Source organism: Sardina pilchardus, chromosome 1, assembly GCF_963854185.1.
Source record: "Sardina pilchardus chromosome 1, fSarPil1.1, whole genome shotgun sequence".
In the NCBI taxonomy this organism is placed as follows: Eukaryota; Metazoa; Chordata; class Actinopteri; order Clupeiformes; family Clupeidae; genus Sardina; species Sardina pilchardus.
Window position 1 is genome coordinate 49,268,170 of NC_084994.1, and position 23,097 is coordinate 49,291,266.

The following is a 23,097-nucleotide window of genomic DNA, read 5'->3' on the forward strand; positions in this document are numbered from 1 at the left end:
GATCCTTTCATTTGGACATTTATTTGTGTTTGTTGTGAAACAGGCGAAAAAAAAGGGGGGGGGGACATGTTGAGATTTATAGTAAATGGTAGCAGGGTTTAGAGAGATTTGTTGGTGTAATTGAATGCGAGTGTATCTTTTGCTCGCGAGTCGAAGCGCACTCAGTCGAGTCGATCCGAGACCGTTGGGTTGAGCTGTACCAAAACCTGCCAGGCCAATCAGTACGGCTACAAATTGCTCAGGACTCAGTCTCGATCGTTTTTTTTCCCCCAAGTGTGTCAGGCAGACCCTGATTATTTTTTCTCTCTTAAAATGGCAGCAGAGCTCGCAGAATGGGCAGGCTGCGGTATATGGGGGCGCCCCACAACTCCTGCCAAAGTCAAGCCGTAAATCCTTTTCATCTCCCATTAAGATGACTCATATCAGCAGGCAGGTGATGCTCCGCTTGCACAGCTGAGAAAACCTGCGGTGACGGCCAATGGCAATAATGTTGCCTACCAGCTCGCCAGTCACGGCCGATGTTAATCGCCCTCAAAGTGCGGGAGGCCCATGAGGGCTTTTTACTGCAGTTGGAGAGCGCATAGAACCACCGTCGCCCATCAAGCTGGCCTTCCTGCGAGCGCTTCAAGGGAGAGGAAACTCTTTGTCTCTCGGCCTATTTGATCTGTTATTTGATGTGGCCGCCACATGCGTAAATCCATCGAGTAAACAGCGCAAGCCAGGAGCCCCACCGCCGCGCACGACACCGGGGCGGCCCTGCCCTGCATCAAAAAGCCATCTTTGCCTCACAAATGAGCCTCTTTTCCATTAACATGGAGAACCTACGGGCCAGCTGAGCAGCCAGCGCTGCTTAGAGCGGCTAAGCTCATGCAAACAGCAGGCCTTTGATCTGCAGCACCTCCCCAGCAGCCCGGCGCGGCCGCCTCATCAGCTGCACACAAACACATCTGTGTGGTCACGCTGGCGTGTGAAGACATATTAATGTCCAAATGAGTTTCCGGAAAATCATTGTGTTTTCACAGTAATGCAATGATAAGGGAAATCTGTAGAAAAACTCTGGAATCTCCCGGGAAAATGTGTTCTTCATTCCTACTAAATGTACTGAACGTAAAGCCGAGTTCTGTGAGCACTAGGAAGGCTGGCTGCCTGGGTATTATTCTGGGTCATTGTGGAGATGCAGGTAGGAGGTTGTTGTTGCACTATTAGGGTACAGAGTCTGCTTCCTCTGTGACCCTGTTTTGGTGTACGTGCTCGGTCTGTAAACGTGTGAGGTCATTATCAGTGTGAGGTCACAAACCGGTCGTGTGCCTAAGTGTGGGCAGACGCATGCTTCACTGCTGTTTGTCACTTTCAGTGGTTCAGGCCTTGGCATACAGTAGCATAAAACTGATACGGTCCAAGGGAGAGGACAGAGTTCAAGGAGATGAGTATCTCATATCATTTCATCTCACCGCTCTTGCGCGCGCCTTGACGACTTTGCTTACCCATATTCTCTGTCATATCTTCAAGTGGAAAAAAATGAATATGCCAGCTTTTAGAGTTAACCCTCTTAGCCAACTGTTATCTCTCTATGCTTAGGATCAGTTACCGGATATCTCAGCAAACCTCAGTTAAGAGGATTTTCTTTTTTAAAATTGACAGCATTGTTGTCATTTCCAGCGTTTGTTTGCAGTTTCTCAAGCCCTTAGCAGAGTCTTCTCTGCCAGTGTGGAAGTGAGGGGTGATCTGAATGGCCACCAGTGGGCACTAGAGGAAGCGGCAGCAGGTCTGGTCTTCACTGGAGGTGGTTTTGCCAAGCAGACCGTTGCCGCTCTGGATTGTAGGTTGTGGCTTGATCATGGGCGGCGCGGATTATGTGGATAGTCATATAATGTCAATTAGATTTTGTTAATTTGTTTTATACCTCAGAGGAGGCTCCTCTTTCAGTAAACGATCATGGCCCCCTCATTTTCCTCATCACAGTGCAATCATACCACATCTGCCGGTACAGCTGCGCAGCCTGCTGCATGTTCCCACCTCATCTCCTCGCATACTCACATGGTGTAAATACTCACCCCTTTGCGTGCCATGGGGGTGAAGTTGTGTGTGCATGTGTATACGTGCACATGTTTGTGTATACTACTCTTCTAACAGATATCCCCAATCATGTTGGAGCATTCCTGGAGAAGGTCAATGAATGGAAGTTATTTTCCTTACCCACAAAGAATGACTGGAGGTTATTTATACAATCCATCCCAGGATAGATGTTCCCAACACATTAACTTCATTATGTGAGTCAGTTATGAATCTTATTCTTTGAAGAATGCAGGAACTCCTTCTTGTTGAAAATAGTACTGATTTGGCCGGGTTCAAATGTTAAGGCTTTGAGCAAGACCTTTGTGTTGTGAAATATCAGTGTCAATTGGGGGATAATTTCCTCTCTAAATGCTAATCCTACATGCTAAGTCCTGGCTTCAAGGGTCATGTGGGGGCCTGGGCTGACGTGAGTGATGGTCAAGTCTCTGACATGCAGGATGGTTGTTCCTGGCTGGAGGTCAGGAAAGCCCAGGCCAGAGATCAAAGTACCCCCCCCCCCCGCCACCCCCACCGCCCCATAACTCAGTGTAGCGTCTGCATCATCCTGGGTGTCAGATCGCACTCTGTTAGGGGAAAGACAAATGTGTCCAGATTTGTTTGGTTTGCAAGGAATCCCGAGCCCCGTCATGTGTAGTGTGGTGTGGTGTGAACGTACCGCAGTTCCAACACCTCAAGGCTGTGAGGTTCCCCTCTGAAAAAAAAAAAATACCAGTTTTATCTTCTGGAAACCATCTGTGGAGTCAGAGGTATTTCAACACTAGCAAACACGGGAAGAGAAACTAAATATTTGTAAAAAAAGACAAAGAGCAAGATGGAGGTGTGAAGAAAGTGCAGTGTGAAAATGCAGGGGTTTTTTTTAAATGCCAGTGAAGCCCATAAACTGGGTGGAAATCAGACCAGTCCTGCCCGGCTTCCTTCTAGCTGCGGTGAGGTTTGTCAAGCAGCATGCTAATAAAGTGTTGGTGGCTGCTGGTGGGTTGTGTGGGTTGTCGGTCCTCGGGCTCTCCCACTGAAAGTCGCTCTGTGTTCTGAGACAAGGCCCTGCATGCCTAACCACTCTGCTGGCACCCCCATCCCAATCACAGCCTCATTGTTCAGTGGCACCTGGCCAGATGGAACTGGTGCTGAACTTGGCGTTTCCCATGTCCTTCCACACATAGTGTCAGCGAGAGAGAGAGAGAGAGAGAGAGAGAGAGAGAGAGAGAGAGAGAGAGATAGTTCTTTGGTTTAGAAAGAAACTGGTTGCAGTTTCCATCCTGCCCCCCCCCCCTTGCCACACCCCCATTCCCGAAGTCCTGGACTTTTGGACTTTATCCTTCCTCGTTTAAGAGGGGTCGTTTTCTTTTTATGACATGTCGTGAGATTTGGGGGTTATTGTTTTCAATTATATCAGGTGTTCCCCGGCACCTCCCTCTTATTCACCCATGGCAACAAAATATGCAAAAGCAAGACATTCAAAAGTGGTCCTCGGAGAGCAAAGTGCTCCAGGTCCATTTTTATAGTATTTCATTGGATCGTGATATTTTTCATTGGATTCCCTCATCGAAGTCAGGGAGAGGTGGAGCAAGCTTGGTTCAAGGCAGCAGGCGTGACAGACGAAGCACACAGAGCCTGAGCAGACATAGACAGATCCATCTCATCAGGAACTCTGAGCTGTCCGACACAGTTTGCAGCACCCCTGACCCCTCCTACCGTACGTCTTTGCTCCTCTGACTCACTTCCTGTCTTACCGTGACAACCGGCAGGAACCTTGCAGCACTGATGGTACGGTTTCGATTTGCAAACTGACTTTGAAGTGGAAACTTTAAAGGACGAGCTCTTCTTCCTCAGGGCTGAAGAGAGGCTAAATCAGCCACCAACCATCCATTTTCTAGGCACCTTAGCAACAATGAATCTTCCGGAGACTTGAGCGCTCCCATCGGTGGTGGTTTCCCAGACCGAGTACCTCTAGGCACATGCCAGTTTGCGTCATGAGCGAGTTAAAGAGTTCAACAACTGCAGGAACCACTAATTCGTGAGAAAGAGTGATTGGTATTGGAGGAGTGACAGCTGCTTATTCACCCGTGAAGAGCATCTGTGCAGATGTGAGCAGAGCCACACTGCTGGTCTGGAAACACAGGGTGCCCTGGCTGGAACTGCGGCTTTTTTTATTTCTTTGAGTGTGTGCTATTACTCACAAGTGGAGAGCCACACAAACACATATTCCCTTGACCAAAATGAGAGAGAGAGATACAGACACATAGCTCTTACAAGTGTTTTTTTCCATCACCTCACTTTTTAGAGGAAGTCCATGTTGTCATCGTTGTATGGCTGTTTTCCCCGTTTTTCCTCATGTGCACAGCATCTGTCCTTAGTTGGTTTTATGTTTTCATCTAACTGAGTCCCCCCTAACCCCCCCACCATATCTCATGTTGCTCTTTGCCTTGTGAATCTACCTGTTGGTAGCTGTATGGGGCAGAGGGCTGGCGGAGCCTGCTCAGACACCCCGCCTGTGAGACAGACAGTCTGGCTGAGTGAGTGATGGCGGTTATTTCTGTGTCTGCTGGCAGAGACCATGTCTCACGTCACACATCCTCTGATGCATGGGGGTCTAATGAACAGCAAATGTGGTCCGTGGTGCACACACACACACACACACACACACACACACACACACACACACACACACACACACACACACACACACACACACACACACACACACACACACGTGTGTCACACATGTCGCAGAGGTTTGATGAAACCTGCCAAAGCAGACGCTGTACAGTTCCCAAGCACAACATTATGTCAGTTTACATATTCAGTGGAGATTCAGTCAAGTTGGGCTGTGGAATGTGCAATAAAGAATGTGTTTATAAATGCACTGTTACTTGACCTCCACATAGCCGTTGATAGTCCCGTGTGTGTTCCTCATATGTAATGGGAATATTCTGAGTATTCCAAATGGTTTTCTCATAGATTTAGAAAGTAAGGTTGTCACTCGTTTTGCAGATGTTTAATGTAGGAGAAGTGAGTTTACTGTATGCGGCCTTTACTGTAAGGGTGCCAGTCACTTTCGCTTCAGGTTGTTGGCTCCGAGCCCCAGTTTGACACTTGGACAATGACTGGCACGAGTGAAGCTGATCCGCGCTCACATGCTGATCCCATATCTGCTGACAAAAATAAACCCATAGATGGGATTCCGACCACGGTGTTGCATTTTTTCCCCTGCCATTCTAAACCATTACACCTAAACAAATAATCGCGGGTCTCCCATTCTTTTCTTATCGTCGCTCGGTGGAATTGTTTGAGCGGAGAGAGTGCGCCTGTGTGTTGTTTTTATCTCGCTCCCCTCAGCCCAGCTCACACAAACAATCTCCGCCTCCGGAGCGCTTGCTCTCTGCGCTGGGCAGGGCCCTAGTGCTGTTCCAGGGTATTGGCAGTGGATCATGGAGGCTCTCGGGGCTTACTGTCAGTTTACAAACTCATAAACTCTTGACAGAAAGTACAGGCCTACTAATCCTCATTCAGCAGGCCCTCTGGGCGAGTTTGTTTACAGCATGCGCTGGGGATAAAGCACTGATTTTAAAGGGGGCAAGGGGTGAGGACTGGGGTTTGAAAACTTCAACAGCAAAGCAGGACTTCTTGTAAATGTAGTAATGGCCCTGAATTATATCATCGCGTCAAGAGTACGTCCATCGTACGCCGTCCAAATGAAGTTCCAGGAACGGCAGAGTGGCGGTGTGTTTTGGTTGGCATGGGCACCCTCTCCCCCCCCCCCCCCCCCCCCCCTCCTCAGTCCTCGAGCCAATTGGTAACATTTGTGAGTCGCAGCGCTCTCTCGCTTGTTGCCTTCCCTCAGGCAAAAATCCTTTGAATAAGTGCAACGGAATTAGCGCAGGGCTAGTTTGTGTTTGAATCGGCAAGAAAAACAAGCAGTGGCCCAGGGGTCGGGCATGGGAAGGCGTCCCGTAATAATATGCGTGGTTAATATGGCATGTCCTGCAGCCAGTGGGGGTTTCGCTCTTCAGAAAAGTCCCCAAACCACAGCAGTCCCTGCAGATCTGACTCAGCCACCCTGCTAATTAGCTGGGTGTTTTAAGGGGTGGGAAGTTCAGACAAGATTTGGTGGTGAAGGCAAATATCCCGCCTCGCATCGGGTTATACCCTGTGCCATCTTGAGTGAAGATGGGTGTTGTTATTGAGGAAGCTGGATTGAAGGCTGCCTGTCATCTTGTGAGGGTTGAATATGCGGTCTATCATTCTGATAGAATGCCTTGATGAGTTTCCATCACTAATTACTTGGCATTATGGTTTCAAGACAGGGTTTCTGAAAACCGAGTGATCATCAGCGGTCAAATTTGATTGATGGAGATTGGACACATTTTACAGCCTCTTGTACAACTGTTGAAAATCCCAAACTGGGTCGCTTGCTTTCCGCCCACTGCTCCCTGACATCCACTAAACACTTGCAGAAGGCCTTCCGCCCCGGCTCTGCTGCACACCGCCACATAGCAGCTCTGTGTGTGGAGTCCAGCGCTGGGAGCAGGGGATGTTGCCTGCAGCGCTGCCCTGATGATGCAGCCTGTGTGACAGCCACAGTGGCACGCCGCCCAACACCACATCCAGAGGCTCTGTGGATAGAGAGAGAGAGAGAGAGAGTGGAAGAGAGAGCTAGCGAGCGAGGGAGGGAGAGAGGGAGAGAGGAAGAGAGGAGGAAATCCCTCCCAGGGCGCTGTGACAAATCCCAGCACCTGAACCAGCTGCTCCCCCACACTTCACTCAGTCACACTTCCTCCCCCTGACACAAACCACTCCTCTGGTCTCATTCACACCAGGGCGCTAGCCATGTGCCTGGACGCCCATGCAGGTCCACTCCCCGTGCAGAGCCGCAGCCTCAGCCTCAGCCTGGCACCCAAACCTGTTTTGATGGTGTTAGGAAATATGTAATTATGGACCGAGCTGTAGTCAGGGCTTGACAGAACATGTGACATCAGTGAGCACCATGGATACTGCCTCGAATTGATATCAGGTTTACAGTCTGTTACAATTATGTCCGACATTATACGTGGACGACTTGTAATCTAATATGATCGATTTAATCTCATTGATCCGTACTCCTCTTGAGTCACTTCTTTTGATGTCTGTGAAACATCCTCAGTCAGACACGACCTATTTCGAGTCGGTGTATTGCAGACAGATGACTTCATTAGCTGGGAAACGGTGTTGACTCTTTCGAAACAAAAGCGCGGGCGATGTTTTCTGGGCCGTCCGTGCGCCGCTCGCGCAAACACATTAAGCCGCAGATGGCTATCGTGTGTGACATAGCACCAGATAAGTGCAGCCGGCTAATAGGAAACAGGCCTGAGTCTTAATGTGTGACTCACGGTTGTTGGGGGAGCGGTGTGGAGCTGGAATGGGAAACCCTCAGGATTTAAGAGCTCAAAGAGACGGAGCAACAGAACCTGGCAGAGATGACAGGACATGGACAGTCAGCACCACCCTTCCTTTTGTGCGGCGTTCCCTCAACGTAGGGTTTTGGAGCAAAGCGGGCTTCCCAAAACGACTGGCAGCTTAATCCTGTGGAAAACAAATGATGTAGCGGCAGCCCTCCAGACAGCCTCGGCGTTCCTCTCGTTATTCCCAGTGCGGCGAGAGCAGGAAGAGTCTGCATCCAGATCACAGGCCTCGATTGCGGAAACGGACCTGTTTAACCAGCTCATCCTCTAAAGAAGGGGCCGCCGGCCAACGCGGGGCCGTCCGAGAGCCGATGTTTAGAGGAGAGCGAACCCAGGGATGGGCGCACTTGAGAGAGAGCGAAGGCGCCGGGTGATGTCATGTGGCTCGAACATCTGTGTCCCATTGCTGTCTTCCTGAACACTCACGTTTCTCCAGGGTCACATGGCGTGGACGGCACGTTCGGGCGTGTGAGGTGCAACCTGGAAACAGGTCTTGCGTTCAGTGCACATGATTCCATGATGGTTACGCTTCGGAGTCTTGGAGACATGTGCGGCCGCTCTCAGGCTGTTGGGTTTCACCTGGTTGTTGACAGGGTGAATGTCAGAAGGCATAGAACACTGAACATGGGGGCCAGTGGAGAACATTCCACAGCCCTCCTGCGCCAAACCAAGGCCATCAGGAAGGAAGCAGGCACGCTATAACTCCGTCAGTGGGGAAAAAAAGATCTCCCTGTTTATAAAGCTGGAGAAATAAGGTCCTCTGCCAATTGATGCGTCTGTATTTCCTCTCTCTCCTTCTCTCTCCTCTCTCTCTCTCACTCTCTCTCTCTCTCTCTCTCTCTCTCTCTCTCTCTCTCTCCTCTCATTCAATCAGTCTCTTCCCTGCCTCTTTCATGATGAATAACAGCACTGTCTCACTCAACACAACACTTTTCAGGAGTTATTTGTGCCCTTTAATTGCGACACAAAAGGAAATCCTCAGAAACAAAGCCTCAAAACCTCTCATATGTTTCAGATAGTCTGGCAATTCCGAGAGTGTAAGAGAGACCTTACAGTTGGCAGTCTAGACAGAAAGTATCAAGATGCTGATTGATTGCCAGCTCTCTCATTAGGATGCCATGCATAAACCACAGGATGACGGGAAGTTGTGTTTGTTGTCATTTGAGGGTCTTCTTGCTTGCATCCTCTTGTTCCACAATTAGAACTTCATAGCTGGTTGCCCCATCTTTCGTAACTGTTTTGTTGTTAGTTAGCAAGACCCCTTGGGCAAATCCACCTCTTTTGCATCGAGCCATGAGAAGCTGTTGTTCATGGCAGCGATGTGTTAATTGAGGAATGCATTCATTATGTGTGAATGTGCTGTGCTGTGTACAGTAAACATTAGCTTTCTCCCGGCAACATTATCATATTTATTGTCTGCCTCGTCCTCCCCTCCCCTCGTCCTCCCCTCCGCTCGATACTCTGGGCCTTTTAGCACCACATTTCAGCCAGTTCCTGGCTCTGATGTCGGGCGCTGTCAGGGCTCTCGTTTGTCAATGCCTTGCCTTGACCGAGGGCTGCTCTGCTCCATGTCAGCGTTCACAAGATGGCCTGCGCGCTGACAGCAAGACAAAAGAGACGGTTTCCCCAATGCGTGTTGATGAAGCTTTGTTCTCCGTGACAAAAGGGGGGGCTGGCGGGGGCTGGGGGGTACTTTGGCTGAGGGGCAGGGATGTGACAGTAACCTTTAGCACACGTCGTTGTTTTCTGGTGCAGCTCCTAACACGATGAGCTGGCTGTGTCTGGAGGCAGATAGGCCTGGCTTTGTGCGCCTCCGCTTTGTGCCCGTCCCTGGAAAAGTGCAGAGGAGGGATCCAGGGGCCTCTTGGATTGTCCTCCCCTGTCACTTAGGCTGCAAGGGCCAGCCAAACTCAGATTAATGAGATCATTGTGTGTGTGTTTGTGTGTGCGTGTGTGTGTGTGTGTCTGTGTGTGTGTGTGTGTGTGTGTGTGTAATGTATTTGTGTGAACAAGGGAACAAGCAATTGATTCTGTGTGGGTTGTGTGCTGGATGGTTGGTGTTTGTGTTCTTGCGCAAATTAGAGAGCGGTTGATTTTGTGTGTGTGTGTGTGATACGTTTGCGTGTGTGTGGGTGTGTACGCTTGCGTGTGTGTCTGAAAGTGAGTGAGTTTGTGTGTCTGTGATCTCCGTGCTCTCTCCCACACTGCGGGTTTGGAGGTTTATGCAGCATAATAGCATTTAAAATAAACAACCCTTTTGGCCTGGAACAGCCTGCTCTGCTGGGCCCAGCGCTGCGCTGCGCTGTGCTGTGTGCTGATAGCTCAGGTCGGAGCCAGAAGAGGCAGCTGTCGTGTATCTGAGCGAGTGCTGCACGAGGAAATTGGGAATTATGTCGTTGGAACCGCCGGGGTCGGGGCGGGAGGGGCGGGAGGGGCCCAGGGCGGGCCAGGAAGTGGAGTGTGTGAGAGAGACGAGAGGAGAACGAGGACTGCCAGGGGTGCACTCGCTCACACAGCCACACACCTCGATCCAAAGGGCAGCAGCCCATCTCCTCAATCAGCCTCTTCTCATCTCCTCTATCGGCCTCTTCTCATCTCCGCTCTTGTGCTCCTCTTATCTCCTCTCATGGTCCTCCAATCTCCTCTGGTCCCATCATTCCACTCATCTCCTCATCTCCTCCTTTACTCTGTTGTGTCCTCTGCTCTCCTCTTGTTTTCTTTCCCTCTCTCTCTCTCTCTCTCTCTCTCACTTTTTCTCTCTCTCCTGTCCCTCATCTGAAATTGCTGCCGCATGCTGATGTGAGACTGATGTGTTTAGTCCTCTGGGGAAGATTTTTTACATTGCTTTGTCTTCCTATTTGCCCCCTTCCCATCTGTTCCTCAACCTCTCTCTCTCTCTCTCTCTCTCTCTCTCTCTCTCTCTCTCTCTCTCACCCCTCAACCCCCACCTTCCCAAAGTCATTGCAACACACGCGCCCAACATCTGCAATATGTGATGCAACATGTTTACTCAGCTTCAAAATGGCCTCCCAGAGTGTGGGGAGGAAAAGGTTAATTGCTGAAGTGTTTCTCTCGGTTCAGTCCGGCTGACACCTTGACGGCAGTCGTCCATAGGAAACACCACCGGGTGACACAACCGCCGGGCACCAGGGGGGGTTGCAATTACATTTCAGCTAACGACCGTTCAAAATGCACCAGTGCGCTCCCAGCACTTCTCTCCCCTACCAATCAACCGCGGCATATTGTTTCTTAGGAGGCTCGAAAGAAGCTTGTTTGAGTTGGCAGTGAGTTGGGCCGCAGCAGAAGAAAGCCATGCTTCCCGTTGCTGTTGAAAGGGCTCCAGCAGGCTGGTGGTAGATATTGAGATTCTGTCAGTAGAGCGTTTCTTTTTTTTTATTTATTCTGCGGTCCACCTCATTGTTCATGCTACCAGCAGTGAAACGTTTCTTTTCCCCCTTCCCCCTCTTGAAAGGAACTTTCAACAAGGTTAGTGTCAAACGACAGAAAAAGGAGTTCGGAAAGAGCGCGGCACGGCTCGCTGCGTGGAGTTATGAAGGCTCCACACAACATGGCCAATTAAAATGCTGTTTAGCAATAAATATCTATGCGTGTCGTAGCGAGTAATGAGCCTTGCTATTTTTACACGGTGTCGTCCATTTGTTCCGCATTTGTCTTCGTTAGTTCGTTCCGGTTCAGGGTCTGGTCATCTCCGTGTCCAAGTGAAGGAGAGGGCCTTTTCTCTTCAGAGTTGTCAGGCGAAGGCTTGCAAGTGAGTCCCTGTGTGCTGGACGTGAGGCGAATGTGAAGGAGGGTGAAAGCGCCGTGCTCCACTGGTCATCTCATTTATTCATCTGCGTTTAATGCACTACCGCAGTGGACCCACTCATCTTCAGAGAGCCGGACATTAGTCTGTATCAGGACCATAACCACAAAGTTAAGTGCCTTTCCAAGGGTACAGGAGCAGCAGCCGTAAGGCCCCCGTGGGATTCTGGAAACTTCCTGTAATTTGGCCATCGCATGTGACTAAGTAGAGCTCTGTGGTGGAGTTAACACAGGCTTTCTCTTGTTAACTTGTTGAGTTTCACACAGGACAGTAATGATGGTTAATTATTGTTCCGCTTGGTCCCTAGATGTGGTCAAACCAATTTCTTTTTTATTTCACTCGTCTCGTTCTTTGCTGTATATAAAAGCGTTTGCTCCCGTTTTGGGCTGTGGAATATTCAATATTCGACATCGTTAACCTTCGTTTATCACGAATCGACGCTTCCACACAGTGGTGTTGCGAGGGAGCGTGGTTAGCTGCCACAGTCTCCGTGCCTTCCTGAACACCCCACATGCGAGCAGGGCGTGTGCCACATGCCGGGGCCCCGTGTGTGTTCCTCCTTCCCGGGCTGCCACCGCTGCTGCTGGCGCTGGCGCCGTGCCCGGGCGCTGCCACTTGTGCGGAGGGGAGCCGTGGGGCACGGCCGTTTGTGGCAGCCTTAACCGTGCGCGGCGGGCTCCGTCGGCCAATCAAGCGCTTCGGGCCGAGCGGGTTGCTGATGAGTCAGAGTTAAACAGCCACCAAGGTCCTGCCATCTCTGTTCACTCACCATGACGCACACACATGCAGTTATACACACACACACATACACACACACACACACACACACACACACACAGAGAGAGGAACAGACATATCCGTACACACACTGACACGCACATGTAGACACACAGGGACAGCTCACATACACACCCATACAGACGGCCTTGATTAAAGCCAGAGTGGCTTCAGGAAGCAGCGCGAGATTCAGGGGGTGGGTGAGTGCTTTCACACATTGCCATTCATGTCTTTTGTCAGGCTGCTCTTGGCCTTTGAGGCTGCCAGCAACTCCAGTGTCATTTCCTGCCAGCGTCGGCTGTGTTTCTATTAGGCCTGACTTTATAGCACTTACGGGCTGCAGAGGCTCTGAAACAGTGTCAGGAAAAAGAAAGACAAGAATAAAGAAACGGGGGGAAAAAGAAAGCGAGTGAAGTTAAATGTGTGGGGGGGAGGGGGGGATGGGGGAAAAAAAGATGTCTGAATCCATGACAGGCAGTGAGTGCTCAGAGGATTGCAGAGCTTGACAATAAAAGGGAACCAAATTAAGGCTGTTTCTGTCTCCTGTTACAGAGATCATCGATGACATCACGAACCTGGTGGACAAGACCGACGGCAGGATCCGCAACGAGACGCGGAGGGTTAAGCTGGTGGAGACCAAGTCGGCTTCCTGCGGTGAGTTAGAACCCCCGCTCCTCTCCCCCACCCCTCCTACCCCCCCACCCAGCCCTCTACACCCTCTTACCCCCTCACCCAGCCCTCCTACCCCCCCAGGGCCCTGTATGCTCCCCCAGGCTGTTTGATGTGCCCTGCGTTCAGCTATAATAAGTCTGTCTCTGCTCCAGATTTATGAGGGTCCCGCTTACCTATTTTTGCTCGGCACAGATCTCAGGACTCTGCTGAGTGTGTGTGTGTGTGTGTGTGTGTGTGTGTGTGTGTGTGTGTGTGTGTGTGTGTGTGTGTGTGTGTGTGTGTGTGTGTGTGTGTGTGTGTGTGTGTGTGTGTGTGTGTGTGTGTGTGTGTGTGTGTGTGTGTGTGTGTGTGTGTGTGTGTGTGTGTGTGTGTGTGTGTGTGTCTCTGTGTCTCTGTGTGTGTGTGTGTGTGTGTGTGTGTGCAGGGGGGTTTACAGGCGCTGTTCAGCCCGCCCTCCACACAGTAATGGCAAACCCAGACCCAAGCTCTAAATCCACTGCTCTGCACAGGGCTGTCCCAGGGCAGCAGTACCTACAAACCCCCCACCACACACGCACACACACACACGCACACACACACACGCACACACACACACACGCACACACACACACACAAAATCATCCGGTTACTGCTCTGCCTAGAGACAAAGCCATCTGTGAGCTCCCTGGTAACACTTGGTAGTGGCCCAAATGTTAGACAGAGGTCAGAAATCAAAAGATGGCTCTGAGTTACCGCGGCGTCGTTGCGGCAGCATCCTGTTTTGCACGGCGAGCAGATGGTGGAGCGACTGGGGGAGACGGAGGAGAGGCAGCGGCGGCGGCAGCGGCGGGCCCCAGCACCTGCACACCTCCGCCACCGCCGCCTCTGCTCCAGGTTGGTTGCTATGCATCAGACTGCCACCTGCTAATGGCGGCGCCAGGTGAGATCCCACAGGTGGGGCACCGCCGCCGCCGCAGCGAAGGGCGGCCAACGAGGAGGAGGTGTAGGAGGAGTGTTGTTGGCCAGACGCTATTCATCATGTCCCGGCCCCTCGGCCTGCTCAGAGCGCCGCGCGCACCAGAAGCATATTGAGTGCTACTTAATCGGCCAGAAAAGGTGCACGCTGATGTAGACAAGCACATTTGGCAGCGGAGCAACATGAAGATTAATGGGGGAGGACTGGCACGGAGACAGCTACTGGAGCAGCCAGCTCGGGCTTCCTGACCCCACGCTCCAGGAAATTTGCCGTATACAAGACGACACACACACACACACACACACACACACACACACACACTCGCACACACCAACACACCAATAAGGCCTCTAATTTCTACTTTCCTACTGTGTGCAAACAAGGACCCTCCCTGACAATTAGCCTAACCTGCTTCATCTATTTACTGTACCTCAACCGTGTGTGACCTTTCAGAGCGCAGCGGTTGTGGTTTGGGCTTGTTTGTGGTCGGTGTGCTGTGCTGTGCTGGGTGAGGCAGCTGGATGTGTGTGTGTGTGTGTGTGTGTGTGTATGGAGGGGGGACGAGCCTCTGCTGGGCTCTGTGTGCCCACTAAGCCACGACCTGCACTGCCTGGGAGATGACCGCATTTTGGCTCCAGGGCGCCCCTGGTAACAGCGCAGGCCTTGAGCATGTGTCAGGGTGGGGGGGCTGTGTAGAGGGGGGTTGAGAAGCGCAGTAACATGGCGGAGGTCAGCTAATTGAACTGATAATTCCATTTGCTTGTCCCCATGGCACCCCTCTGTGAAAGTTTGTTTGAGGATCCCAGACCCTAGTCACTGTGCACATTGTGCAGACTCCCACCCTTACCCCTCCTCTCTCTTTCTCTCTCTCTCTTTCTCTTTATCTCTCTCTCTCTCTGTCTTTCTCTCTCTTTCTTTCTTTCTTTCTTTCTTCCTGTCTCTCTCTCTTGCTCTTTCTCTCACTCACTCACTCACTCACTCACTCACTCACTCACACACACACACACACACACACACACACACACACACACACACACACACACACAAACTGTTGCTATCTCTTTCTCCTACTTAAAGATATTCATACATTCTGGTCACTTGAAGAGAGTGGAGGCAGAGGTCTGTGTGTGTATGAATAGAGCATAATTCCCCAGTGCCTTTTCAGCCAACACCCCACCTTTCCCCAACCCCCCCTCACACACACACACACACTCATTTCTCTCCACCGCTCCTCTCACTTTGTTTGACACTTGTCTTTGTTTAGCGGAGAGAAAGCATTGAAAATACAACATGCCACAAATCTCTCTGAGGGCTTGGCTCTTTCCGTGGGGGTATATGTTTATGATTCCTGAACTGAAAGCCTATTCATGTGGAGGCATTCTCTAACTTAAGCAGTGTGGAGCTGTTGCTTGATTTCTTCTATCACACTGAAGGTCTTACTTGTCCCCCCCCCCCTCCCCCTCCCTCACAAGTGGTTTAAGTTACATTTTAGTTTCACAAATTGTAATCTGAGTCACTACAAGCAAAGTGGTCTCAAAGTTTACTCCAGGCAAATTTAAACCACCAGCTCTAAACTGGAGTTAATGGCGGGGAAAGAATGCCGAACAGACGCAGACCACAACAGTTAAAGAGATGCGCAAGTCTTTCCCCCCCCAACTGTCCCGTCGTGTTAACTTCACCCGCCGCCCGTAATGGTTTTAGTGTGCGGGAGAACGCCTCGCTCTTCGCCGCGCTCTCCTCGGCGATCTTGAAAGTGACGGCGCAGCGCTGCGCTCGAGCTCTTTTCAGTGTTTCTCTTTGGAGGAAACCCGTGACCACAGTTTAGACATTTTTTGCTCTCACACTCGCACTCACACTCACTTCATCAAGCAAATGAGGCTCTCAGGAGAACAGAGCAGGATGGATGACACTGTACTGTTTCATCTTGAGCTGGGAGGTCTCCCCTGAGCCAACCCCCCCCCCCCCCCTCTCTCTCTCTCTCTCTCCCTCTCTCTCTCTCTCTCTCAGGAACAGAGGGGGATTGAGGGATGAATCTCAATCTTTCAGAGTGAGACATTCAACAGGACACTTTTTTCACCATTGTCTCCAAATGCGGCCATTCAGACCCTTATAAAGCTCTTATCAGGGGAGAGGAGAAAAGAACACTGGCCCGTGTGGTGACCAATAAAAAGCCAAGGGGAGGGGTGCAGAACGAGAGTATTTGAGACATCTTTTGCCATTTAAAACATTTGTTTTATGTTTTATCATTCTTTAGGTGCAATATGTTGAACTCTTTTGTGTTTGGGACATTTCTGTTGCTCACTGCCTTGGTATGTGTTTTCCTAAGCGTGTGTGTAAGTTAGCGCTTCGATGGAGGAGGTGTGTGTGTGTGTGTGTGTGTGTGTGTGTGTGTTGGGGGGGGGGGGGGGTCCTGGCTGGGAATTTCCGAGCGCCTTTGTGTTGCTAAACAGCAGACCTGAGCGTGAGGAGAGGTCAGGCCTGTCCAGGGGTCAGCTGTAGTGAAGGGGAGGAAGAGCCCGCATTCCCCTGCATGTCCCCCCGGGGAGCCCTGCGTCAAGGTGCAGACGGCAGTGGCGTGACTGACTAGCGCCGCGCCAGGCGCGCATGGCATCCCCATTCCTGCCCGACCCAAAGAAGAAGGAAAAAAGAGAGGGAGAGAGAGAGAGAGAAAAACGATGAAATTTACACAAGCTGCCTGAGGAAGCTCGTCTTCTCCGTCACTTGAGACCAGCCGGGAGGATTCCACTGCTCACACACACACACACACACACACACTACACACACACAGCCTCTCACAGACACAGACACAGACACACACACTAAACACAGACACACACACACACACACAGGCACACACAGACAGACACAGACAGACCAGGCCCTGGAATTTGACGTTGTGTCTGTCGCTCAGACAGACACACAATGCTCGCCCGGCTGCCATCAGGAATCCTGCGAGGACGAGCGATCCTTGTTCTCAAACACACAAGTGGTGTTTTTGGCGTGTGAGCGGAGAGCTATCACGCTGTGGCAGGACAGCCCCGCGCGCGCCAGGAAAAGCCCAGATGGCGTCTGCTTCACGAGAAAAACAAAAAAAAAAACGGCAAAAAGTCCCGAACATGTAGACACAACTGGGCCCGGATTAACCTTTTTCAATAGCCCCCTTTCTTTTTAGCGCTATAAGGAATTCCCGGGGAAAAGGAAAAAAAAGAACAGTTGAGTTGTTAAAAAAAAGCTAAAAGTTTAAATGAGGTCCCTTTCACAAAGTCATTTGTGCTCACTCGAGAGGCGTGATAAAGGAGGGGGGCGGGGGGGGGGGGTGTCGGGCGGGTTTTAGCGCGGCAGATTAGCCAGCCTCTCACCCCGAAAGGGCCCTGCGCTGGGCCTGCGCCATGGTTCCCAGGCCTTAAGCCACTCGTCAGGCGGCGGGCCGGGCAGCGTGAGGTGGCGGCGATGGCTCTCCCCCGGCCTCTAATCCGCTCTGTGCGTTTCGAGGGTGTCCTGAACCCCCCGCGCCCCGCCGCAGGGCTGCATGCAAAGTAGGCCAGAGGAGGCGCGCTCGCTCCTTTAAGGGGCGCTCAAAGAGGGCCGGCCGGCCGGCGGCTGGAGAGAGGGGGCCTGCGTCTGTGATGGTGCCGGTTACCTGTCTCTCATGGACCAGAGAACTGCTGGACCAGGAGCACGTATTGTGTGTGTGCTGCTAGTTTATTTGGGGGGGATTTCTCTTCTTGATAATAAAAGCGATTGGGCATGAGAGTTCTCAGACCGTGAAACCTTCTCATAGTTATGAACCCTCTCTGCCATTAAAATATGTCACGGTAGACAGGATGTCTCCATACACAGGTTGTTAGGGTAAATGCTCTTAGAGAGTGAGGAAGCGCCAAAAAGCCTAATGTTACCATGTAGTGTGCTACTGAATCAGGAATGAGTCACAAAGCCCTTCCTCTGATTCCTGTTTATTTCTGCCCTATTGCGGTGGGCGTTTCAGTTCCTGCCAAACCTACTTCACCAAGTCCTGGGCCTTTTGCCTGTTCTTCGCCACATCAGGATTTTCAGGAATTCCAATTTCAGTCGGTGGTATTTTTTGAAAAAATTCTACTGAAATCAATAAGAGTTGTGGGAAAGGGGTTTCTGAACACAACAGCTGAAAGTCATAAGTGAGTTTCCACGATGCTCACCAGCGCTGGAAGGGCTGTGCCGTGCAGCTGTTGTATGGCCATCGCTAATACTCCCCCCTTCCCCGTTTGACCAATTCAGCTCAAATTGTGCGCACTCTTGTGTCTGTTGAAACCCCTGGCAGGATTTATTTAAATAAAGCAAGTCTGTCTGGCCGTGCAAGTCATCTCACCACAATCACATTTTTCCACTGTTGCTAGTTTGCAGTAGGCCTACCACACACCTCAGCAATACTGTCTGACATCAATATATAACATTTTAAATACTGTGGTATAGAGAAACATATTGGCATTTGTTCTTTCACATTTTTCTTGAATATTTATTTTTTCTTGAATGGATTTGTTTATGGTCAAGTCCATTCATTACTTTGTTGATTAATGGGTATATTGGCATGTTCCGCTGTAGCCCTCATTACAGCTGTGTTTTACAGCTGACTGTTACGACTGTTACGACAAATTCTTCCTGATCCCACGCAGCCATGCCACAATTATAGCTATTGCGTAACATTTAAAAACAACAAAAGATATGCAGTAGCCATATCAATGGAAATTGACCTTTGGGGCATTCACCTCAAGGCATACAGCAGGTTTCAGCAGGCATCATAAAGTGCCATATTTATTGAGTTGTTGTTTTTCTTCAGTGTGTCCTAATGTTAGTCTCATTGCCTGTAATGCAATATTACTATTGGTATAGTATAGTATGTTATAATATAGTATAATATAGTATGTTTATAGTATAGTAAAGTATAGTAAAGTATAGTAAAGTGTATATATACTCTATATTTATTTTTAGCTCACCTAAATGAAAGTAATTCATTGTTAATATTTTCAGTGTGTTGGAATTTGACCTCCGTCGGTCATTGTGTGGACACTAATAAGATTACAATTAGTGAAATGACAGCGAGCCACGTTAACATAAAACTTGACCTCTTTCTGTGAGGTCAGTTGAACCCTTTGTGCCCGTCTGAGGGTTCTGAAGCCAGGCGGGGGTTGGAGGTGCTGAGGGTGGGGGTGGTGGTGGTGGTGGGGGTGGTGGTGAGGGTGGTGGTGGTGGTGGGGGGGGGGGTTGGGGGTTCAGTCCTCCCCTCCCCTCCTCTCCTCAGCCTTCTCCCATTTAGCATCAATTATGAGGAGGACAGATGAGGTGGAGGACGCAGGGTGGAAGTCCACAGTGCCCTGCTCATGAGACCCTGGGTGGTCAGCTCTCCTCCACCCCTCCTCTCCTCCACCCCTCCACCCCTCCACCCCTCCACCCTGCCTTCCTTTGCCCCGGTGATGGCCCGGGCCCTTTCATCTATTTGGCCGGCAAACATGATTATTGCCATTTGTCCAGCAGGGCCGGGGTCAGGAGTAGCTTATTTAGTTACTTAGCTGGACGGTGACAGTCCCTGGGAGAGGGCGGCTGGGAGGGGAGGGGAGGGTGCAGCCGAGGTCCGAGGGGTGGTGGCCCAGAGGGTGTGAGAGCAGAGGCCCGGTCCACAGGGGCGCCAGGGCTTTGTCCAGGCCTGTCACGTCCCTCTGAATGCTAAAGGCGCAAGTAGCCACAGGCATGTCATTGCCTTCACAGGGTGAGACTCAGTGTGTGTGTGTGTGTGTGTGTGTGGCTGTGTGTGTGCGTATGGCTGGCTGGCTCTTATCTCGTGTATGTTATCAGTGAGACTGGCTGCACTTATGTGGGATAAAGGCGAGTCCGTTTCCTCACTCTGCGCCTGGTCCGGCGCGGTCCATCCTTTGGTTCTGCGCCCGCTCTCCTCATGCTAATCCACTGTCTCCTACCATTCTCCGTCTCAGAGAACTTTCCGTTAGGTGTTCTGACAGGTACTTCGCCGTGGTTCCACCGCGGCCTTTTCAGACGTCTCCGATAGATTGGCACAACAAAAGAGCCCCAGTCTTTGAGTCGTAGCCCCCCTTCCCCACCACCTCAACACACACACACACACACACACACACACACCAGGGCTGCCACCGGAGAGCCCTGGTTTCATAATAACACACACAATTAGTTCTGCATGGCGGCGTCTCGCACTGCCTCTCCCCGTGGGCCCGCCGGCAATTACGCCGCAGCGGGGAACGCACAGCGAGAAAGCCAAAATATGAGAGAAATGTAAACCAGCGGCCCAAACCGGGAAGGAAAATAGCAGCGTTCCCGGGAATAACAAAGATCAACTTTGGAGGGTGAGGGACATGGCCTACAGCCGCTGATTTGAACTAGATGAAAGTTGTTTGAAATCTTTTCCTAATCATTGAATTTGAAAAAAGGACACGTATGGCCTATTGTGACAGGTGCCAGGAGGCTATGTGTGTCTGTGTGTGTGTGTATGTGTGTGTGTATGCGTGTGTGTCTGCGTCTTTGTGTGTCTGCGTCTGTGTGTGTGTGAGAGAGAGAGGCAGAGCTGGATTGATCCACTTGTCACTTGTACTGTGAGTTAGGGAATTGTTAGCCTTAAAAGTATGTGACATATGGAGCATGGAGCATTCCTTTGATTTCCCAAACAACAGCTTCTAGGGACTTTTCCTCCAAACTATTTGAAACAGCTGCAGATGCTGATGGAAGTCGAGCTTATTTTGCGAAATTTGACCAACGGCACCGCCACCGACAGAGATGGCTTTCAACACCACCCCCACATACATATTTAATTTGTCGCTTGCCGATTCAGTCGTTTTTTTTGTTCTTTTGTAGTAATGGAACTGTTACAGAGGGTTAAAAAGCTACCAGCTTTAATGGGATTAGCTGTTATAAATTGTAAATAAATTCAGAATAAATAAATCATATTAACCCTGAATGATAATATGCCATTTGACTGAATGCGGTGTATTTTTTTACCACTTAATTTGATCCAAGCTCAAAAGTATCTAGCAGATACATATCATAGCAAAATATTGAGCAATGGTACAAGAATACATCTGTATTTGTACTTGTTTGCTAAGACAAGAAATGCCGTTGTCAACGATTTGGTTCTGTCAGCAGTAACACACCAACCAAACTTGCTTACATAGAACATATTTTTCTTGAGGTTCGAAGGTGAGCTGTTTATGTGTGCATGATATGCCTGATATTCCAGCTCTCTTAAGTGTGTGCGTGTAGACAGAGAGAGAGAGAAAGAGAGAGTGAGAGGGAGAGAAAGAGAAAGAGAAAGAGAGAGAGAGAGAAAGAGAAAGAGAGAGAGTGAGAGAGAGAGAGAGAGCTCTCTCTCTCGGCCGTGGCGGCCCTGCTGACACACCGCAGGCCCTTTGCTCCACACGTGGCTATCAGGCCTGTCATCTTCAGCAGCGCGGCAGTAACTTTTACACTCTCAGGCCACGCTCGCACTCCAGCAAGTATTTTATGCTGTTATTGCCATCGGGCCACGCCAGCACCAGACCTCCCAGAAGTAGCAGTTGCTACTGACAAACGAAAGGACTTAATCTGTCATTGTCTTCATACGCCTTCATTGCAATAGAGGAAAAGGGAGATTGTTACTTTAGCTATTTTAAGCTGTGTTTCCAGGAACCCTTACCTTATCCACTCCGTTCACTTGTGTTATGTTATGTCCTTCATGCCAATACCGCCCCTGTGAACATTTAGATTTATTATCATGAGCGGAACGTTGTCTAGCGTTGCCAAAGCATTTGAGCTGCGTTAGGTACAACAGATACATCAAATGGGAAGGGGAGTGTGGGAAACAAATAAACAATAATGTACACACCATACTTCTGTATGTTTGTGTGCGTGCGTGTGTGTGCATGTGTATGTGTATGTGATTGTGTGTGCATGCATTTGTGAGTGTGTGTATATATACTGTATATATATGTGTGTGTGTGTGTACATATATATGTATGTATGTATGTCTGTGTGTGTGCGTGCGTGTGTGTATACATGTATATCTAGATAAAATAAATATATCAGCAGTCCCTTAGTTTATGGCAGGAAGAAGTAGTGAGGAGAAGGTACTGTGTGTTTTGTTTTCTCCAGAGAAGTGTAAAAGCCTCTCGTCATTGCTGGCTTGCAGGAACTCAGGGAGGACGCTGTCAGTCTTTTTCAAAATAGTTCCTCCTAATGTTCTCGTATATTACGGCCTGTGTCAGGAAGTGTTTCTCTGTTTCTCTTGTGTCGTGTTCACAGTGGGGGCACAGTCTGCGTTCTCTCAGCTGCCGTGTTTGGCTGTGTCTCTTCACCTGCGAGGCCAAACTGTTAAAGCAGGATAGCAGTCGGAATGCTTTGGAACACTGCAGCTGAATCCGTTTTTTGTCAGTTGTCATTGTTTTACACGTTTCTTTTTATTACTATTACTATTTCAACTTTAGACAGATTGACAAAGAATCAGTTGGAGGGTCTTATTCTGTTGTTGAAACACTGCGCCCTGGGTTTCATGAGTGATTACAAATACTTGTGTTTATATTTTGCGCTTGTGCTTTAGCGAATGCACATGGAAAGGCATTCTGTCCATCGGTGATGGAGGGGAGAGGCTCTCATGGGATCTGCTGTATCCATTAGGCAAACCACACGAGCAAAGCAAAATGCAGAAAGCCTGATCCTGAAGCCTGATATGAGGGCCCTCCATCATGGCCTCAGATATCCCCCCTCGTACTGTATCTGGAGTGTCCCTCTCTAACCGCCTCCTCCCTCTCTCCCCTCCTGCAGGTATGATGGTGGTGATCGTGCTGCTGCTGATCGCTATCATCGTGGTGGCCGTGTGGCCCAACTAACGAAGACCTCGACGGAAGACGACTGGATGTCTTTTTTTATACCGCCGCAACATCAGCAAGGACAGCAGGAGCGTGGGCTTGTATAGGTCGACTTGTGTACAGAGGCCCAGCCCTACTTTCCTCGTCTACTCCTCTCTACGTATAAACTCGTTGCCCTTCGTTTGCCCTCCTTGTGAAAATGAAGGAAAAGTGCCGCTGGCCAACCCTGATGCCAAGGAGTGGGGGGGGGGGGGGGGGGGACAGTGCAAGATGCCAACGCAGCAAGGTTTTGATTCCTTAAACGGCTGTTGTTTGGTTTTGAGGGCGGCAGCAGTCCTCGTGACTGCCCAAGCAATACAATACCCTCACCACTTCTGTCTGAGAGCACAGGTTGGTAATTCCACTTGCTTAGCAATACTGGTCTCATGTGGTATCCCATGTTAAATCGTTTGTCCAGAAATTTTATAATGTTTTTGGAGAGACATCCAAAACAAACTTAGGCGTTTTGTTGCTAACCAG

The 23,097-nt window shown here is 50.1% G+C and overlaps 1 protein-coding gene across 1 annotated transcript in view; it reads left to right on the forward strand.

Annotated features, from left to right (window-relative positions):
• Positions 1 to 22,832, forward strand: part of stx8 (syntaxin 8) — a 43,681-nt gene extending 20,849 nt beyond the window's left edge. Inside the window, exons 7-8 of the mRNA XM_062547912.1 lie at positions 12,667 to 12,768; positions 22,535 to 22,832. Of these exons, the coding sequence (XP_062403896.1) occupies positions 12,667 to 12,768; positions 22,535 to 22,599 (167 nt within the window). The 3' untranslated portion in view covers positions 22,600 to 22,832. The remainder of the gene's footprint in view (positions 1 to 12,666; positions 12,769 to 22,534) is intronic.
• Positions 22,833 to 23,097: the final 265 nt, after the last annotated feature.